Source organism: Podarcis tiliguerta, assembly GCF_965153285.1.
Source record: "Podarcis tiliguerta genome assembly, chromosome: 13".
NCBI classification, from domain to species: domain Eukaryota; kingdom Metazoa; phylum Chordata; class Lepidosauria; order Squamata; family Lacertidae; genus Podarcis; species Podarcis tiliguerta.
In genome coordinates, this window is record NC_139546.1 from 8524780 (window position 1) to 8542090 (window position 17311).

The window sequence follows — 17311 nt, forward strand, 5'->3', positions numbered from 1 at the left end:
ACTCAATAACATCTGTAACAAGAACAGAGATCCAAATCATCATAATTTAACCCAGTGACTGACTGATTGATTGATTGATTGATTGATTGGTTGGTTGATTGGAGGGGGACCTCAGGGACCTCATTTATGCTTTTTTGAAAAGGTGTATTTTTAGCAGTTACTACAGACTTTTTCTGAACAGACTTAGGGGCTAGATCACTAGGATTTTTAATTCAGAGTTTTCTTGTCTGCTATTCAGAGATCAAGTAATCCAGTACCTTTCCTGAATTTGGACTTCACTGTAGGCTGCTCTTCCGGAAGCTTAACCCCTTCTTGTATGGGAAGCACCATGTAGCACATCAGGTCAAGTACCTTTTCACAGGTCAACTACAAGAAAAAAGAAGATCAACGATTTTAGAAGCGAACCCACACAAGCCAGCAGATAAGCCGCAATAATTAGACAGTTGAGATTGTCACTATCTTGTTAAGGGGTCGATTCAGGTTGCTTGTAGAAGCCAATGGTCCTTCTTGATTTCTGCAAACAGAATTGGTGTGAGAAGCATAGCCCATCTCGAGCAGGAGGCTCCCCAGTTTTGCTTGCAACAGCCAAGCAGTGCTATAGAAGATATGGGGGTAGCACCATCCCTTTTCTGAGCCAATGGGAGGAAAGACTACAATAGTTTTGGTTAGCATCCACAGCCCAGCTGAGAGCCTTTGAGACCTGCACTCTGTCCCATAAATCCCACTCTTTGCAGCAGGTCAACAGCAAGAAAGGGAAGAGGCGGGCTAGATTAAGGAGGAGCACAGGGACTTACACGGTATTCTCCAAGGGCAAAGTGACAGGTTGCAAGCTGGATTAGGGATCGCTGATTCTCTAGGGATCCTTGCCCCAGGATCTGCTGCGGAGAGTGAGATCCCTGCAGAGCCGATAAGTGATGCAAGCTGGCAATTGCTTTCTTATATTGACCCTTTCCAGAGACAGAAACAAAAGACAGACCACTCTAATTTGACCATTTTCAGAAATCAGGGGTCTCTAGGCAACAAAATACTACACTTTAAATAAAGCTAAGTTTAAAAAACACCATGCTTAATATTAAGAATGGAGACAAGACTACTACTACTACTACGACTACTACTATTTACATGTGCGCTCTCAGTAATTGTTACAGCAGCTTCTTAAGGAGGGTGAGCATGATTACACCCATTTTGCAGAAGAAGAGCTGAAGGCTGAGAGAGCACAGCTTGCCTAAGAGCGCCTGGTGAATTCATGAAAGAGGTGAGATTCTCGATTCATGGCTCTTTGCTGCTAGTTACACCAGCTCTATATTTACTGTATTTATACAACACTGAGGGTTCAGAACACTTAAAGGGCATTGCTTCAGCAATCCTCAGAGCAGCCCAACTTTTGATGGTTACTGCTGGGAACAGGGCTGAGAACTGATGACACCCAAGCAGGAACCCTGAAGTCCAAACCTTGTATGCTTGAGCACAAGTACACACAGTTGAACTTCAGGTGCCCCCACTGACAGTCGGTTTGATAGGCAATACGCAACCATTTGTTTGTTTGGGCTGAGTTCCTACAGAAAAGAATTCTTGGCTAAGCATTACAGTAAAACGGAAGGAATCTGCAGCTTTTACCTGATAGATGATCATATCTGTGAGGAAAATCCGCAGCCAAAGCCAAGTTTCGGTCTTCCATGACACACAGATTCTTGTGAATTCTGCAAATAAAATGGATTACGGGCAAATATATCAGGGCAATTGCTTGCTTTAGCTCTCTCTGCAAGCCTTCAGGCAAACACAGCGCAGAAATACACTGGCATGAACTTGGTAGTGAACACTCTTCAGACATTGTTCTCAGGCCTAGACCCAAACTCTGCTGCTAGACAACCTGGTTCTTCTAGAATAGAGATGGGGGAACCTCTTGCAGCCCAGGAACTACCGTATTTTTCGCTCTATAAGACGCACCAGACCATAAGACGCACCTAGTTTTTGGAGGAGGAAAACAAGAAAAAAAATATTCTGAATCTCAGAAGCCAGAATAGTAAGAGGGATCACTACGCAGTGAAAGCAGCAATCCCTCTTGCTGTTCTGGCTTCTGGGATAGCTGCTCAGCCTGCATTCACTCCATAAGATGCGCACACATTTCCCCTTACTTTTTAGGAGGGAAAAAGTGAGTCTTATAGAGCAAAAAATACGGTATATTCTCTTCTGGAAAGCCTTCAGGAGGGTGGAGGGAGGGTGGTTCAGATGTCAGTGGCGGGGGCCCAGGTCTGAGGCAAAAGAGGGTCAAGCAATGAGCAAGTCAAATACACTTTTAAGCCAGACAACACTCAAGGAGGGTGCAAAGCAGGGTTGGGGAGAGTAGTTTGGGAGGGTGTGTGGTCTGGGGAGAGTTTCAAAGGTCAAATAAAGGCCCAGGGGGCTGCATCTGGTTCCTGGACCTCCTGTAGGAAGTCAAAATAATTGATGTGTATACTCGGGGAGTGAGTAGTGAGAGCTGGACCATAAAGAAGGCTGATCGCCGAAGAATTGATGCTTTTGAATTCTGGTGCTGGAGGAGACTCTTGAGAGTCCCATGGACTGCAAGAAGATCAAACCTATCCATTCTTAAGGAAATCAGCCCTGAGTGCTCACTGGAAGGACAGATCGTGAAGCTGAGGCTCCAATACTTTGGCCACCTCATGAGAAGAGAAGACTCCCTGGAAAAGACCCTGATGCTGGGAAAGATGGAGGGCACAAGGAGAAGGGGACGACAGAGGACGAGATGGTTGGATAGTGTTCTTGAAGCTACCAGCGTGAGTTTGACCAAACTGCGGGAGGCAGTGGAAGACAGGAGTGCCTGGCGTGCTCTGGTCCATGGGGCCACGAAGAGTCAGACACGACTAGACGACTAAACAACAACAACAACATGCTCAGGGAGAACCATATTAATCAAGGTTGGGAGCCCCTGCTCTAAAAAGGGGTCAACCACTCCCCATGTCAACAGTTCATTTGGGATCACCAGGCTGGCAAATGAAGAACCATTTGCTTCTACCAAGGCTTTCCGTGAGTCACATTAGAGCAAAGACTCGAAAGACACTTGCCAGTTCCCTTGCCAAAAGGCAGAAGACCTGGATGGAACATGATGTAACTGTCAAGTTCCAGAAGCATATCTATATATCTATATACATATATATCTATATATCTCTATCTATATCTATATATAAAGGTAAAGGGATCCCTGACCATTAGGTCCAGTCGTGACTGACTCAGGGGTTGTGGTGCTCATCTCGCTTTATTGGCCAAGGGAGCCGGCGTACAGCTTCCGGGTCATGTGGCCAGCATGACTAAGCCGCTTCTGGCAAACCAAAGCAGTGCACGGAAACACCGTTTGCCTTCCCGCTGGAGCGGTACCTATTTCTCTACTTGCACTTTGATGTGCTTTCAAACTGCTAGGTTGGCAGGAGCAGGGACCGAGCAACGGGAAGCTCACCCCGTCGCAGGGATTAGAACCGCCGACCTTCTGATCGGCAAGTCCTAGGCTCTGTGGTTTAACCCACAGCGCCACCCGCGTCCATATCTATCTAGATCTAGATCTAGATATGTGTGTGTGTGTGTGTGTGTGTGTGTATTTCCCCATACATAAAGCTTGTCAGCACACCATCATACATACCTTTATCCAAAGATTCAAGAGAATGGAGAAGTTCCCAGCTCTCCCTAGCCAACCTAAAGCTTTCTTGTACTTCAATGGCGTTTGGAAGGTCTGCGGCATTTACTGTAATGTGCCTGCTCCTCCCCTTCCCAGAAGGATCCTCGTCATCAGAGCTCTGGTCAAAAGCCAATGCAAAATAAACTGTTTAGACTAAGCTTGTAAGGTGACTTGATGTTATGCCATAACAGTACTATAAAAGAAGTAATTACAGCAATAAATGATATGCAATGTAAATAAGAACTTAAATGACTCAAAGAGGACGAGTGCTGATAGAGGGGAGTCAAATGGGTGCGGTACTTTTTTCTTTCTTGCCCTTTCCCTTTACTCTCTTTGGTTTTGGGGGTTAAGTGTGTGTACTTTATTGTTTGTTTGTTTGTTTGTAAATATGCTTACGTAAAACATTTTAAATAAAATAAATAAATAAACTGAGCAATAGGCTAACATAAATGTTGTATTTGAGATAACTGTGTAAAAAACTGGCAGTCCATAGCGTATGTTTGTAGAACATTAGTTACTCCCGGATTCCTGGTAGCAAACTTTTGAAAAAGTTGGCAATGCTTTTTTAAAAAAGCCAAAATGACTTTGCAGGCAGGATAGTAAAAATACTTATTTTCTGCCACTTCTAAAGTAACCCAATACACTTATTTAGGTATTCCAGAATCAAAAAGTGTTTGTTCCAAGGAAACTGTCAAAACTGCTTAAATATTCACTCAAACCAACAATAACCTGCCTTAGCTTCTGTGTCATGTGAGCTCTGCAATATCACATATTGCGCTCATTTACTGCTTAACTTCCCTGCACCCCAAAATTAATTGTTCTTCGAGCCCCAATCTTCTTTCTCTGCAGGTTGAGACAATGCTTAAGTATCATGTCAAACTATATGCTTTGAATTCTAAACCCTTTGACTCTGACAAACAACTTCTTACAAATATCACCTTAAGCACTGCTTAAGTCACATGATATAGTGTTGACTACAACTGAAGGAAATACTCTCACTAGTTCTCAGCCAGTTGCAACACAGCAACAAACAAAGCATAATCAATTTCTATTCACATTACAACTCCGAATGAATGAGGGCCACCACCGAATGAAATTAATGACGCTAGACTTATTGCAAACTTTAAAGGTCAGTTCAGGTGTTCACTCATCACGCAATGCTTGCAATGTAGGCTTCAAAACGAAAGATGTTTCTTCTTACTAAACCAAAATACATGCAAATTCTTGGAGAATTATTCTAATAACCTGTGAGATTTTTATTCTAAGCTAAGCCAAGCATGAATCTGGGAATCGGTTCTCTTTATATAATTTATAAAGACTTCCCACTCTCTCCTTATTTTCTCATTAGAATAATTTCTTATTAAACCTGCAAGTTTGGCCAAAGATTTAATCATTACAGACAACCTGTGATATGAGGAATAAAGATCCACATGGAGTTAGTTGGAAGTCAATTTCTTTTTTCCTTTTCCTTTTTTTCATGTTTTCATTCTTTTTCCTTTTTGGGGAGAACATTAGGTTTTGTATTTTTGATTGCAGATTATATTATTATGTTTACATCCTTGTAAATTTGTTTTTTCATTTTTTTCTGTTTTGTATTGTTTGTTTGTTTTATTCAATGCTTGTTTGTGTGATGTGTAAGTATTAAAAAAAAAAAAATACATGCAAATTCCGGAAAGAATAATTGTGAACAAACGCACATCCTAAAACCCTATGCCAAATTACATCCCATTTATGCCAAGAATGAAACACGTTACCATGGTTTTCTCTCTCCCTTCGGCAAGCTTCCTCTTTTTGTGCACATGTTTGCTCCGTTCCATGTCTGTATCGCCATAAACATTGGAAACATCCTCCACCAAAACCAGTGGAACTTGGTTTGGGGCATTTGGTCCTATGTTTAAAATGAAACACACCACTTAAGCACAGTTGCAACTGAGAGACTGCTACTGGAATCTGCTTCTAGCTACCAGAAGATTCACTTCAGCAGTATGGTGAAAGCATCTAGTTGTACTATAAGCAACTTATTAAGTGTATACTTCACAATACCACACAAAAGTAAAATAATAATTTTATGGAGAAATCAACACCCATGCCAAATCCTCCTAAAAGTAATCAGGTATTTTGACACGAGGTCATACCCACAATTTATTTCTGAGCCCATGAATCCTTGGCCAGCCATTTAAGGGCTAAATCTCTCTATCATCTATAAAACTGAGATAACAAGGGAGGTTCATCATCAAAATATAAAGCCCACAAATATTATGCCAGTCGTGGTACACTGAGCAAATCACAAACTCCTGGGCTACTGTAGGAAGATCTAAAGCATGGGTAGGCAAACTAAGGCCAAGGGGCCAGATCCGGCCCAATCGCCTTCTCAATCCGGCCCGCGGATGGTCCAGGAATCAGCATGTTTTTACATGAGTAGAATGTGTCTTTTTATTTAAAATGCATCTCTGGGTTATTTGTGGGGCCTGCCTGGTGTTTTTGCGTGAGTAGAATGTATGCTTTTATTTAAAATGCATCTCTGGGTTATTTGTGGGGCATAGGAATTCGTTCATTCCCCCCCCCCTCAAAATACAGTCCAGCCCCCAACAAGGTCTGAGGGACAGCGGACTGGCCCCCTCCTAAAATAGTTTGCTGACCCCTGATCTAAAGGGGCCCTCTTAACTAAAGCAATCAGGAATGAGCTGTATAATTTCACCAGGACTCCCCCCCCCCCCATCCAATCTGTTATGGTCCTGATGAAAATCCCTCCTAGGTAATGCTATCGGCCCCCAAAACAATTTCTATTGGCACCTCGCACAGATGGATTCTAATGATGAGTTTAGTGTCACATTGAGTTTGGCATCACATGCACACAGGGCTGTATGTTCTATGGCCTTCCTCATGTTTCCCCTCAAGTCTGCGCTTGCTCACCACCCAAAACAGCAACACTCCATTGCTAGGGGAATATTCTACTCTTCCCCACAGTCAGTGCATTCATTATTATTGTGGGCGCCGTGTGGGATGCACATCTGCACGGGCTCTTGTCAAGATGCTTGTTCATTTCTGACTTGTTCACTGAGGAGCCCCTGATATACAGTGGTACCTCGGGTTACAGACACTTCAGGTTACACACGCTTCAGGTTACAGACTCCGGTAACCCAGAAATAGTACCTCAGGTTAAGAACTTTGCTTCAGGATGAGAACAGACATTGTGCAGCAGCGGCGCAGCGGCAGCAGGAGGCCCCATTAGCTAAAGTGGTGTTTCAGGTTAAGAACAGTTTCAGGTTAAGAACGGACCTTCAGAACGAATTAAGTTCTTAACCAGAGGTACCACTGTATCTTCAAAGAATCCCAGGATTCTTGGTTTAAACGAAATAAAAACCTACAACCAAACAGGTTCATCTATGGGATGGGCTAACCTATGGGCTTCCAGATGTTCTGGACTACAGATCCCATTATCCTTGACCGTTGGCCATGTTAGTAGGGGGTCCAAATGGGAACCAAAGAGTCCAACATCATCTGGAGGGCTGCAGGTGAACCTACACTTGCTCTTAACTAAGTACTTGACCATGAACTCACCTTGGAAGAGAGATGGTTGGATGCTGCTGACATACAGGAATGCGTTCTTGAAGAAGACCAGCATTGTGGAATAGACCACTTGGGTCTTGTATTTTGCGTGAGATTCATTATCGTAGTTACTGATGTATCTGCAGACATCTTTCATTTTGAGCAATGTGTCACCAAAGCTTCTGAAGAAGACACAAGCATACAAAGTTAATAGGCTTTCTAATCCGGTAGTTTTAATATGCTATCTTTTTAATATGTTCACTGAAGCAAAGTATGCCCTCTCCTCCTGCAGCCAGCTGCACCCTTCAACAAGCATCGTGGATGGTCAAGGGCACTCTTGAACAAGATGGGACAGGACACGGGAAGAAATCACCCAAACTCGCACAGAGATCAGTTGTACTCGCATGTCCCATTCCCTATTTTTCAGGACCCATGCTCTTTGGAGAGCTTTTCAGGTGACTGCAAGGACAAAAGGAAACTTTCCATCTCTGAACTTATTTTAGAATCCAAGCCATTCACCTTCAGCCTGCAATCCTAGACACCCTTACATGCCATTAAGTGCTATGAAACGCAATGGGACCTGCTTCTGATTAAACATAATACAGTGGTATCCCGCAAGACGAATGCCTCGGAAGACGAAAAACTGGCTAGACGAAAGGGTTTTTCGTTTTCTGAGGTGCTTCGCAAGACGGATTTTTCTAAGGGCTTGCTTCGCTAGACAAAACAGCCCTGCCTCTCCTGTCATGGCGACGGTCACTGCACGCACGCACGCTCGCTTCCCCGCTCCTCCGGCTCCCTCCCACCTTCCTGCTGACGGCTCCTCCGGCTCCCTCTGACCTTCCGGCTGCCTCGCGCCGCTGCCCACCGCCCTCGCGCACTCCTCTGAGAGAGCCGTTGCCTCCAGCAGCCAGCGTTGCAGCCGGAGTCGCGCTCCTGAGCCCCGCCGCCCTCCAGCAGCCGCGTCGCGCGGTGTCCACAAGGCGCGGGTGAGTCCAAGGACCGGCTGCGGCAGCTGCCCTGCTTCTCCCCTCCCCTCCCCGCCGTGGTGCTTCGCAAGACGAAAAAAACTCGCTCTACGAAAAAACTCGCGGAACGATTTAATCTCGTCTTGTGAGGCACCACTGTAGTAGTACTAGTAATAATAATAATAATAATAATAATAACGGGATTATACTGTAATAACAACAAACCTTCTTGCCATGTCCATCTGCCATTCACACCTTACTCCCACTATGGACAGTATCTTGAACACCCTTTCCCAAGGATCCGTAATTTGAGAAGATTTCTCAGTTAAGCCCTCTATTACGTATTTCTGAGAGCTTCGTTTACTGGGGGACACAAGATCAGATGTATCCTGTGTACCTAGAAACCAACAGAAGCATACCTGAGTTCATCACCCAAAATCAGTCCAACAGTCTTAAGATCCTGCAGGCCATGCCTCTTACACTGTTTATATGCATGTGTGTGTACGTACACACCCAACCATACGCAAACACACAAACATATATCATAGTCCAAACTTGAATAAAGGGACAAATCTCAAATACAGAGGAGAAAACTAATTCTGGATTCTGCACAAACTGCTCATATCTACCTTCAAAATCCTTCATGGACTGGTTCCCCTCTAATGCACTGCTGGACTGCACAAAGTCTGGTATTATCCATTTGTGTGGGATTAGGTGACAAGCACTTTTAAGGAGTGGGACGCGGGTGGCGCTGTGGGTCAAACCTCAGCGCCTAGGACTTGCCGATCGTCAGGTCGGCGGTTCGAATCCCCGCGGCGGGGTGCGCTCCCGTTGCTCGGTCCCAGTGCCTGCCAACCTAGCAGTTCGAAAGCACCCCCGGGTGCAAGTAGATAAATAGGGACCGCTTACTAGCGGGAAGGTAAACGGCATTTCCGTGTGCTGCGCTGGCTCGCCAGATGCAGCTTGTCACACTGGCCACGTGACCCGGAAGTGTCTCCGGACAGCGCTGGCCCCCGGCCTCTTAAGTGAGATGGGCGCACAACCCTAGAGTCGGACACGACTGGCCCGTACGGGCAGGGGTACCTTTACCTTTTTACTTTTAAGGATGTGAAGATTCAAACAAGTTTTCTTATTTCTTGTTAGAATCATGGGCTGTGGTTCTAACAAAGCAGGTGGCAGTTAAAATTTCCCAAGGCATCTATTCAAAAGTAAAATACAAGCAAAATCTGACTCGAACAAATATTCTAGAAATGGAACCCATGGCATTTTTTTTTTTTTTTTTGGTCTTAAACCAAGCTACCTTCAAGTCAATTAGCTCAGCCTTCTTTAATATTTTGCGGGAGATGTGGGGAGGAAATAGAGACTGCTACAGCCAGACACAGATGAGCTCTGCAGCAATTCACAGTCCAAACCCACCCACCCCCCACTCCCTCACAAAATCCCACATACTGTTCTGACATGCAGTAACCTCCATTCCGAAGTTTGCTAGTGCATTTGGCTCCAGTGCTTTTACCTTGGTATTGATTTTCAGTCTGCGCAGATCTTGTCACATAATTAATATAAAACTCTGCTGCTTTATTCAGATACTTATATAACAGGTTGGCCGGAAGACGCACATCAGGGTTGTTAATTATTAGGGGAAGGACATCACAGACTAAAAAGGACCCAAAAACAGTATTTTAGGATTTCCAGTTGTCCTGACAATGCAATTTAACCAAGCAAAGTGAGTGACAAGCTGCTTTGAGACTTCTCTAAAACAAGGCCCTGCTAACAACAGGTTAAACCAATAGCTTATTAAATTAGGCAATAGATTTCAAAGATACACGTCATCTTCTAAAAGCAGGTATGGGGAACCTGTGGCCCTCCAATTGTCACTGAACTTCACAACTTCCATCATTTGCGGCCAGCATGGCCAGTGGTCAAGCATGACGGAGGCAGCAGTCCACCAAAAAACATTTCTCCCTAGTTGTTTTTATTTTAGAGATGAAAACTATTACCGTAGTAAGCACTCCACTGAAAACCATTCAAAAGAGTCATCTCCCTAATAAATCAATGAAATACGCCCCCCCCAAATGGGAGTAGGCAATAGGTTCCCCATCCCTACACCAGAAGAAACTCTACTAAAGTACTTTATATAAGGTTCTGCCATGCAATTAAATCTATTGCCGTATTTTTCGCTCCATAGGGTACACCGGACCACAGGGCGCACCTAGTTTTAAGGGGGGGGGGATAAAGAAAAAAAATTGCCCAAAGAGCAAAGAAGCCAAGACAGCGAGCGGGATCCATCCCGCTGGCTGTCTTGGCTTCCTCTTTAGCCACGCACAACCTCTCCAGCTGGGAGAGGTTGCGCGCGGCTTCGTTTTTAGCCGCTGGGCTGCGGCGGGGGAAGCCCGAGCTTCCCCCGACCCCAGCCCCCAGAACAGGCTGCTATCGGCAAGCCTTCGGAGCCCGGCGGGAACTCCCACCACGCTCAGAAGGCTTGCGGATAGCTGCCTGAAGCCCGGGGAGCGCAGTGGGGTTAGTGCGCACCGACCCCTCTCGCTCTCCAGGCTTCAGCGAAAGCCTGCATTCGCTCCATAGGACGCACACACATTTCCCCTTCATTTTTGGAGGGGGAAAAGTGCATCCTATTGAGCAAAAAATACGGTACATTATTAACACCTCTATGGAACCTAAATCAATAGTGGAGGCTTGACAGGCCTGACTTTTGAGAGGAGCTTTTACCTCTTGGTGCATTTTCAAACTCCAGAAAATCCCTTACAATTACAATGCTGTAGTTTCTCCCCAAGAAATAATGTTTCTGCCAGCTTGTGGGGCAGCGAGGGACAGTTGCAGGCCTACTGTAGATTTGTCCCCTTTTATTGGATCTCAGAGCCACAGTATGAACTAGAATACAACTTTTCTATTATACAGGTAGCTCACAACATTTAACTTGTGAGCATTCAGCTTTATGCACTTGGCAGGCGCCCAGAAAAAAAGACTTTGGCAATCCCACCCGACATTGCACCCAATGTGTTTTGATTATATGGGATTTCGGATGTATTGCACTATCCCCAGGACATAACCCCCCTCGTAAGTTTAGCCTCGCTTGCACATTTAATATTGCAAAAAAGATTAACGCAAGTCAGGTGGAGTCAGATAAAGCTCAAAGTTTTTTTCCCCAACAAGGATAATCTCCCAAGGATTTATCCAGTTTTTTGTTCTTTATATACGTGGGTTATGATGAGCAAGACAGCAAAAATATCCGTTTATTATAAATAGCGTCAAGTCCTGTCATTTAAGTACTATTTTACTTACCAAATAATTTTCTAAAACAATTGACAGGTGATTCTTGGTCTTCAATATTTTCTGCTTCTAATAATGTTTCCCCGAGGCCCACCTTTGCAAAGTTTAAATAAAATTTTAAATCTATTAGTTCAAGATTTTGTTCCCCAGAACCATATTGAACAATGAAAAGTAATTGCTTCCTGCCTCACCTCTTCCTGAACAATGTACAGTTTACACCTGCACTATTTTATTAGCAGCAGTACAAAGCTGAGAAACAGTGGGGGGTTTTAAAATTCAAAATATTCATAAATCAACAAGTTTTGTATTTCTGAGTGTCTTAAATTAGCATTGGCAAAAGTTGTTCTTCTACAGCCACGGACTGCTTTGCTATTCTGATTAATTTTAGCATGGAAGAAGAAGAAGAAGAATTTGGATTTGATATCCCGCCTTTCACTCCCTTTAAGGAGTCTCAAAGCGGCTAACATTCTCCTTTCCCTTCCTCCCCCACAACAAACACTCTGTGAGGTGAGTGGGGCTGAGAGACTTTAGAGAAGTGTGACTAGCCCAAGGTCACCCAGCAGCTGCATGTGGAGGAGCGGGGACGCGAACCCGGTTCCCCAGATTACGAGACTACCGCTCTTAACCACTACACCACACTGGCTCTCACACAACTCTCATGGAGTTGTAGCACAAAGATCACACAGTCCTCCAAAGAATGTCCTGCCACTTTTTTTTTATTTCTACCAATCTGCAGTCAGGTATGAGAATGAGGAAGAACAAAAAAGTATTTGAAATACAGAAAACACCACTCTCTTACCCCATGTTGAACCACAGTTTCAGGGAAACGCCGCAAAAGCAGAAGCAACATTTCTGCCCGTTCCAACGTATTAAAGCACTGCTCTGTGGCTTTCAGTAACATTTCGCACTGAACCCGACCTGGAAGGGTTTCAAATAAACCTGTAGCAGGGAAGATAATAGTAATAATAATAAAAATATAATTTTATTAATATCCCGCCCTCCTCAGACGAAGCCGGGCTCAGAGCAGCTAACAACAGTAAAATGATACAACATTCTAAAACCAGTTCATTATAAAATCAGTTCAAATCAGATTAATGGCAACCATTGGGCTAGAGTTCTGTGAGGATTGCCAAAGGAGGGGGGTCAGGCTGTGCCCCGGCCAAAGGCCTGGTGGAACAGCTCTGTCTTGCAGGCCCTGCAATGAAGCAAACAATCTGGGGTATGGCTAAGAAGAGAGAATTTAAAATAATAAAAAGGGTTTGAGTGGAAACTAGAAGCCAAGTAATTTGTTGGCTGGGAGAATTTGGAGAAAAGCTACTTGAGGAACGTTCCTCAAGAGCCTTCATATACATTGCAGCACTGATCATCATCAAGTCAACTGTTTTGCAAGGGATTCAGTGGAAGAAAGGCATACCTCTTAAAAACTGAGTTTGCTTGTCCTGCGAATCGTTCCTTAATGCTGCTGTAATGACACTAATCTCCCGCCACACCACTGGTTGGTCTGGGAAATTAACAAACCTGAAATAAAGAATGGGGAAAAGTTTGGAATTATTTATATTTGTAATCAATCAAGAACAGAAATTTTACTAGGAAAGCCACACTACTTAAAATGAAAACGTTTCTTGTTTCCTCTAGGAACTAAAGCAGGTCTCCTCTTTTCTGAATCTAAGAATTGGCAGGTAAATGCTTCCAGGAAGACCAAAGACAGGGTAATATCCCTCAAATGTGGTACACTAGCTTTGAAGCTAGAGGTTCTTTTTAGCTACTGTAGCTATAGACCTATGCGCTTCTATGACTATATCTAAACCTTTTTATACCTACCACCACTTACTGGGGCAGCAGATTCCATGTGAACAAGTACAGTGGTGCCCCGCAAGACGGAAAACCCGCTAGACGAAAGGGTTTTCCGTTTTGGAGGTGCTTCGCAAAATGAATTTGCTATGGGCTTGCTTCGCAAGACGAAAATGTCTTGCGAGTTCCTGCGGGGTTCCCCCCCCCCCTTTTCCCAAGCCGCTAAGCCGCTTAACAGCTGATCACTAAGCCGCTTATCAGCTGATCCACTAAGCCCACTAATCTGCTAATAGCCTTTTAGCAGCTAATCCGCTAATCCCTTAAACCTTTAATAGCTGCTAATAGCCGCTAATAGCGCTAAGCCCCTAAGCCGCTAATGGGCTTGCTTCGCAAGACAAAAAAAACTGCAAGACGAAGAGACTCGCGGAAGGGATTCTTTTCGTTTTGCGAGGCACCACTGTACTCTTTTTTGCCCATCCCGATCAGTTTCACTGGGTGACAACAAGTTTCAGTACAGATTAAGAAAATCTATCCACTTCTGTCACACCATACATAATTTTATCAACCCCCAACTGAGGTTGTTTATTTTCTGTAACTTTCCCTATCGTGCCTTATAACTGGTGATTCTCAAACTTGGCTCCCCAGATGCTGTGGGACTACAATTCCCACCATCCCTAGCTAGCAGGACCAGTGGTCAGGGATTGATGGGAGTTGTAGTCCAACAACAGCTGGAGACCCAGCTTTGAGAAACGCTGCCGTAAAGCAGTACAATTTTAAGTAGAGTGGTTTACAGACAATTAGAGAGAAAAAAATTGGAAAGCATCTTACATGTCATATAGCAATCTGCCTGCTGATGCCGTACGTTCTGCATTCCGTTCAATAGTGTACATCTCATACTGAAAAAACAAGGGCAGAAGATGAGCCATACAGAACACCTTCCATCAAACTTCTCAATATCACATCTTTCTACCTTACCACAGTAAAAAATGAGGAGGGCAGAAACATCCATGCACATGCTCTCTCTCACACACACACATGTGTTTTTTTAAAAGGCAGGCAGAGACACAGGCAGAAAAAACCCTTTCCCTATTTGTTTGGGATCTCCATTTAGAACTCTGAGAGGTATGAAAGCAAAGTGCCTGTGCATTTAATGTAGAGTAGAGAGTAATGTAGAGTAACTTAATGTAGAGATTGGAGAGTAGGGGTTGAAACGTAAGTTGATGGGAGTATTGCATCTAAATCTATCTTTACCAAAATGTGAAGTGTGTTTTGTTTGGAGCATGTTTACACCGCTGCCTGTTCTCAACATTGCAGTGTGATACTTTCAGGCAATTTAGAGCAATGGGCACTAGAACATAAACAAATGAGTTCACTTGAGGTATCTGTATATCCTATTATAGTACTGTACTACTTCCTACACTTTTGCAGTGGGGTATATTTAATAAGGTTACCAGACGTTCCCAGATTTACAAATCAGTCCCCTGACAAAATCCATCTATTTAGTAGGAAGTTGAAAAGTGTCCCCGGATTCATTGAAAAAAATCTGGTAACCTTAGTATATTAGGATCTACGAAAACACAAAGAAGCAAACAAGCATTCCAATCCATCAAAAACCTTTACCTGATGAAAGCCTTAAAACACAGACAGCCCTTTGGCTAGTTAAAACAGTCTATGGCCTTTTAGAAGAGACTGGGGTGTTTCTAATGGATTTTTAATGTATTTTTAATCTTTGTTGGAAGCTGCCCAGAGTGGCTGGGGAAATCCAGCCAGATGGGTAGGGTACAAATAATAAATTATTATTATTAAATTATTATTCTAATGTATTTCTTTCCCAACCCATGGTTTTAAGGTATCTACGTGGCGGGGGAGGGGGGAGGTTGCTTGGCTGTGAGAGCCACTCTGGGCTGCCCAGGGCAGAATAAAGCAGTGAACAAATTCAAATAATAATAATAATAATAATTTATTATTTGTTCCCCAGCCACTCTGGGCGGCTTCCACAAAGACCAAAAATACACTAAGATGTCACACATTAAAAATTTCCCTGAACAGGGCTGCCTTAAGATGTCTTCTAAACGTCAGGTAGTTGTTTATCTCTTTGACATCTGATGGGAGGGCGTTCCACAGGGCGGGTGCCACTACCAAGCAGGCCCTCTGCCTGGTTCCCTGTAACTTCACTACTCGCAGTGAGAGAACTGCCAGAAGGCCCTCAGAGCTGGACCTCAGCATCCGGGCAGAACAATGGAGGTGGAGACGCTCCTTCAGGTATACTGGGCCGAGGCTGTTTAGGGCTTTAAAGGTCAGCACCAACACTTTGAATTGTGCTCGGAAACGTACTGGGAGCCAATGTAGGTCTTTCAAGACCGGTGTTATGTGGTCTCGGCGGCCACTCCCAGTCACCAGTCTGGCTGCTGCATTCTGGATTAGTTGTAGTTTCCGGGTCACCTTCAAAGGTAGCCCCACGTAGAGCGCATTGCAGTAGTCCAAGCGGGAGATAACCAGAACATGCACCACTCTGGCGAGACAGTCTGCGGGCAGGTAGGGTCTCAGCCTGCGTACCAGATGGAGCTGGTAAACAGCTGCCCTGGATACAGAATTGACCTGTGCCTCCATGGACAGCTGCGAGTCCAAAATGATTCCCAGGCTGCGCACCTGGTCCTTCAGGCACAGTTACCCCATTCAGGACCAGGGAATCCTCCACACCTGCCTGCCTCCTGTCCCCCAGAAACAGTACTTCTGTCTTGTCAGGATTCAACCTCAATCTGTTAGCTGCCATCCATCCTCCAACCGCCTCCAGGCACCATAACTGCTACTGGCTTCTGCTACTGAGGGTGGGCGCTCTTGCTACCCAACGACTCGTATGGCAGAAGCCTGGATTTCTCCACCGCCTCCCAAGAGCAGCTTTCCCATCTTTAAACAAGCAGGCAAATAAAAACAAAGTAGGGAAAAGAAAACAGGGGAAGTCGGAAGCGCTGTCCCCCAAATAGGTAAAGGAAGAGGGCGTGCTAAGCGTTCCTATCTCTATGGAGCTGAGCCCGCAGGACAGCAGCAAAAAAAAGGGAGCGCGCAAAGCATTGTGGGGAAAAGGAGCCGGTAAAGGGAGGCCGCACGGAGCCTGGCGCGCCCTCACCGACCTGGATGTTGAAGTCGGCGGGGTAGAGGCTCCGCGCGGTGATAAGCCAGGCCTTGGCCGCCCACAGGTCCCCCTGGACCAGCTCCCGCGCCCGCTTCACCAGGAACTCGCAGTCCCCCTGCGCCGACATCTTGGCCGTTGCCGGGAGTCGCGCTCCCTCACGACCCGCACATGCGCAGACGAGCCTCGCGACGCCATCTTTCTAGGGCCGGTGACGTAGAGGAGGCGTTTTGCGCCTGCGCCGCAGTTGCCATGGTTTTCCTCCACCGCCACCTCCCCTGTTTCTAGTGTCATCATAGACTTATGAAAGTGGTAGACTGACAATACGATTTTCTTGAGGCAGGACTTCCGGGTTGCTTTCTGACCCCTTTCCACCCATCCTACAAGCGACTGCTCCCCATAGGAAGCAATGGGGAAATTTAAAAAGCTTTTGGCAGAGCTGGGCGGGGGCGGCTGCATCGTGTTCCATCCCGAAGACGGAAGGAGGAAATCAAATCACTTCAGCATCCCTGGTAGCCATCCAGCCTCTGTCGAAATGCCCACATCTGCAAGCCGCTCATAGCCGTCAACGTTTCCCTTTTTTTTAAGGGAAATTCCTTTATTCCGAATAGGATTCCTCGCAAGAAAAGGGAAAAGTTGACAGCTATGAATCCGCTGTCAAGGCTCTGGTGCTGTCAATAAGTGGTGCAGTGCCCAGAGCCTTCTGGAAGTTCCCTCACTGCGAGAAGTGAGGTCACAGGGAACCAGGCAGAGGGCCTTCTCAGTAGTGGCACCCGCCCTGTGGAATGCCCTCCCACCAGATGTCAAAGAGGAAAAACAACTGTCTGACTTTTAGAAGACACCTGAAGGCAGCCCTGTTTAGGAAAGATTTTAATGTTTAATGATGTATTGCGTTTTTAATATTCGGTTGGAAGCTGCCCA

The 17311-nt window shown here is 45.1% G+C and overlaps 1 protein-coding gene across 3 annotated transcripts in view; it reads right to left on the minus strand.

The window, feature by feature from the left end:
• The window catches only part of INTS10 (integrator complex subunit 10), a 28239-nt gene extending 11648 nt beyond the window's left edge, over positions 1 to 16591 (minus strand). The window contains exons 1-13 of one of the 3 annotated variants that reach the window (XR_014503971.1): positions 16392 to 16586; positions 14089 to 14156; positions 12884 to 12987; positions 12269 to 12408; positions 11482 to 11563; positions 9698 to 9838; positions 8410 to 8581; positions 7232 to 7401; positions 5425 to 5558; positions 3635 to 3788; positions 1618 to 1700; positions 795 to 947; positions 258 to 366 (exon numbers count right to left, since the gene is read on the minus strand). Coding sequence is in view for 2 of the 3 variants with exons in the window: in XM_083407701.1 (XP_083263827.1) it covers positions 258 to 366; positions 795 to 947; positions 1618 to 1700; positions 3635 to 3788; positions 5425 to 5558; positions 7232 to 7401; positions 8410 to 8581; positions 9698 to 9838; positions 11482 to 11563; positions 12269 to 12408; positions 12884 to 12987; positions 14089 to 14156; positions 16392 to 16520 (1639 nt within the window). In the remaining variant the exon portion in view is untranslated. Of the gene's footprint in view, positions 1 to 257; positions 367 to 794; positions 948 to 1617; positions 1701 to 3634; positions 3789 to 5424; positions 5559 to 7231; positions 7402 to 8409; positions 8582 to 9697; positions 9839 to 11481; positions 11564 to 12268; positions 12409 to 12883; positions 12988 to 14088; positions 14157 to 16391 lie in introns of all 3 variants that reach the window. The other 2 variants (XM_083407701.1, XM_083407700.1) reach the window with 2 other exon arrangements.
• Positions 16592 to 17311: the final 720 nt, after the last annotated feature.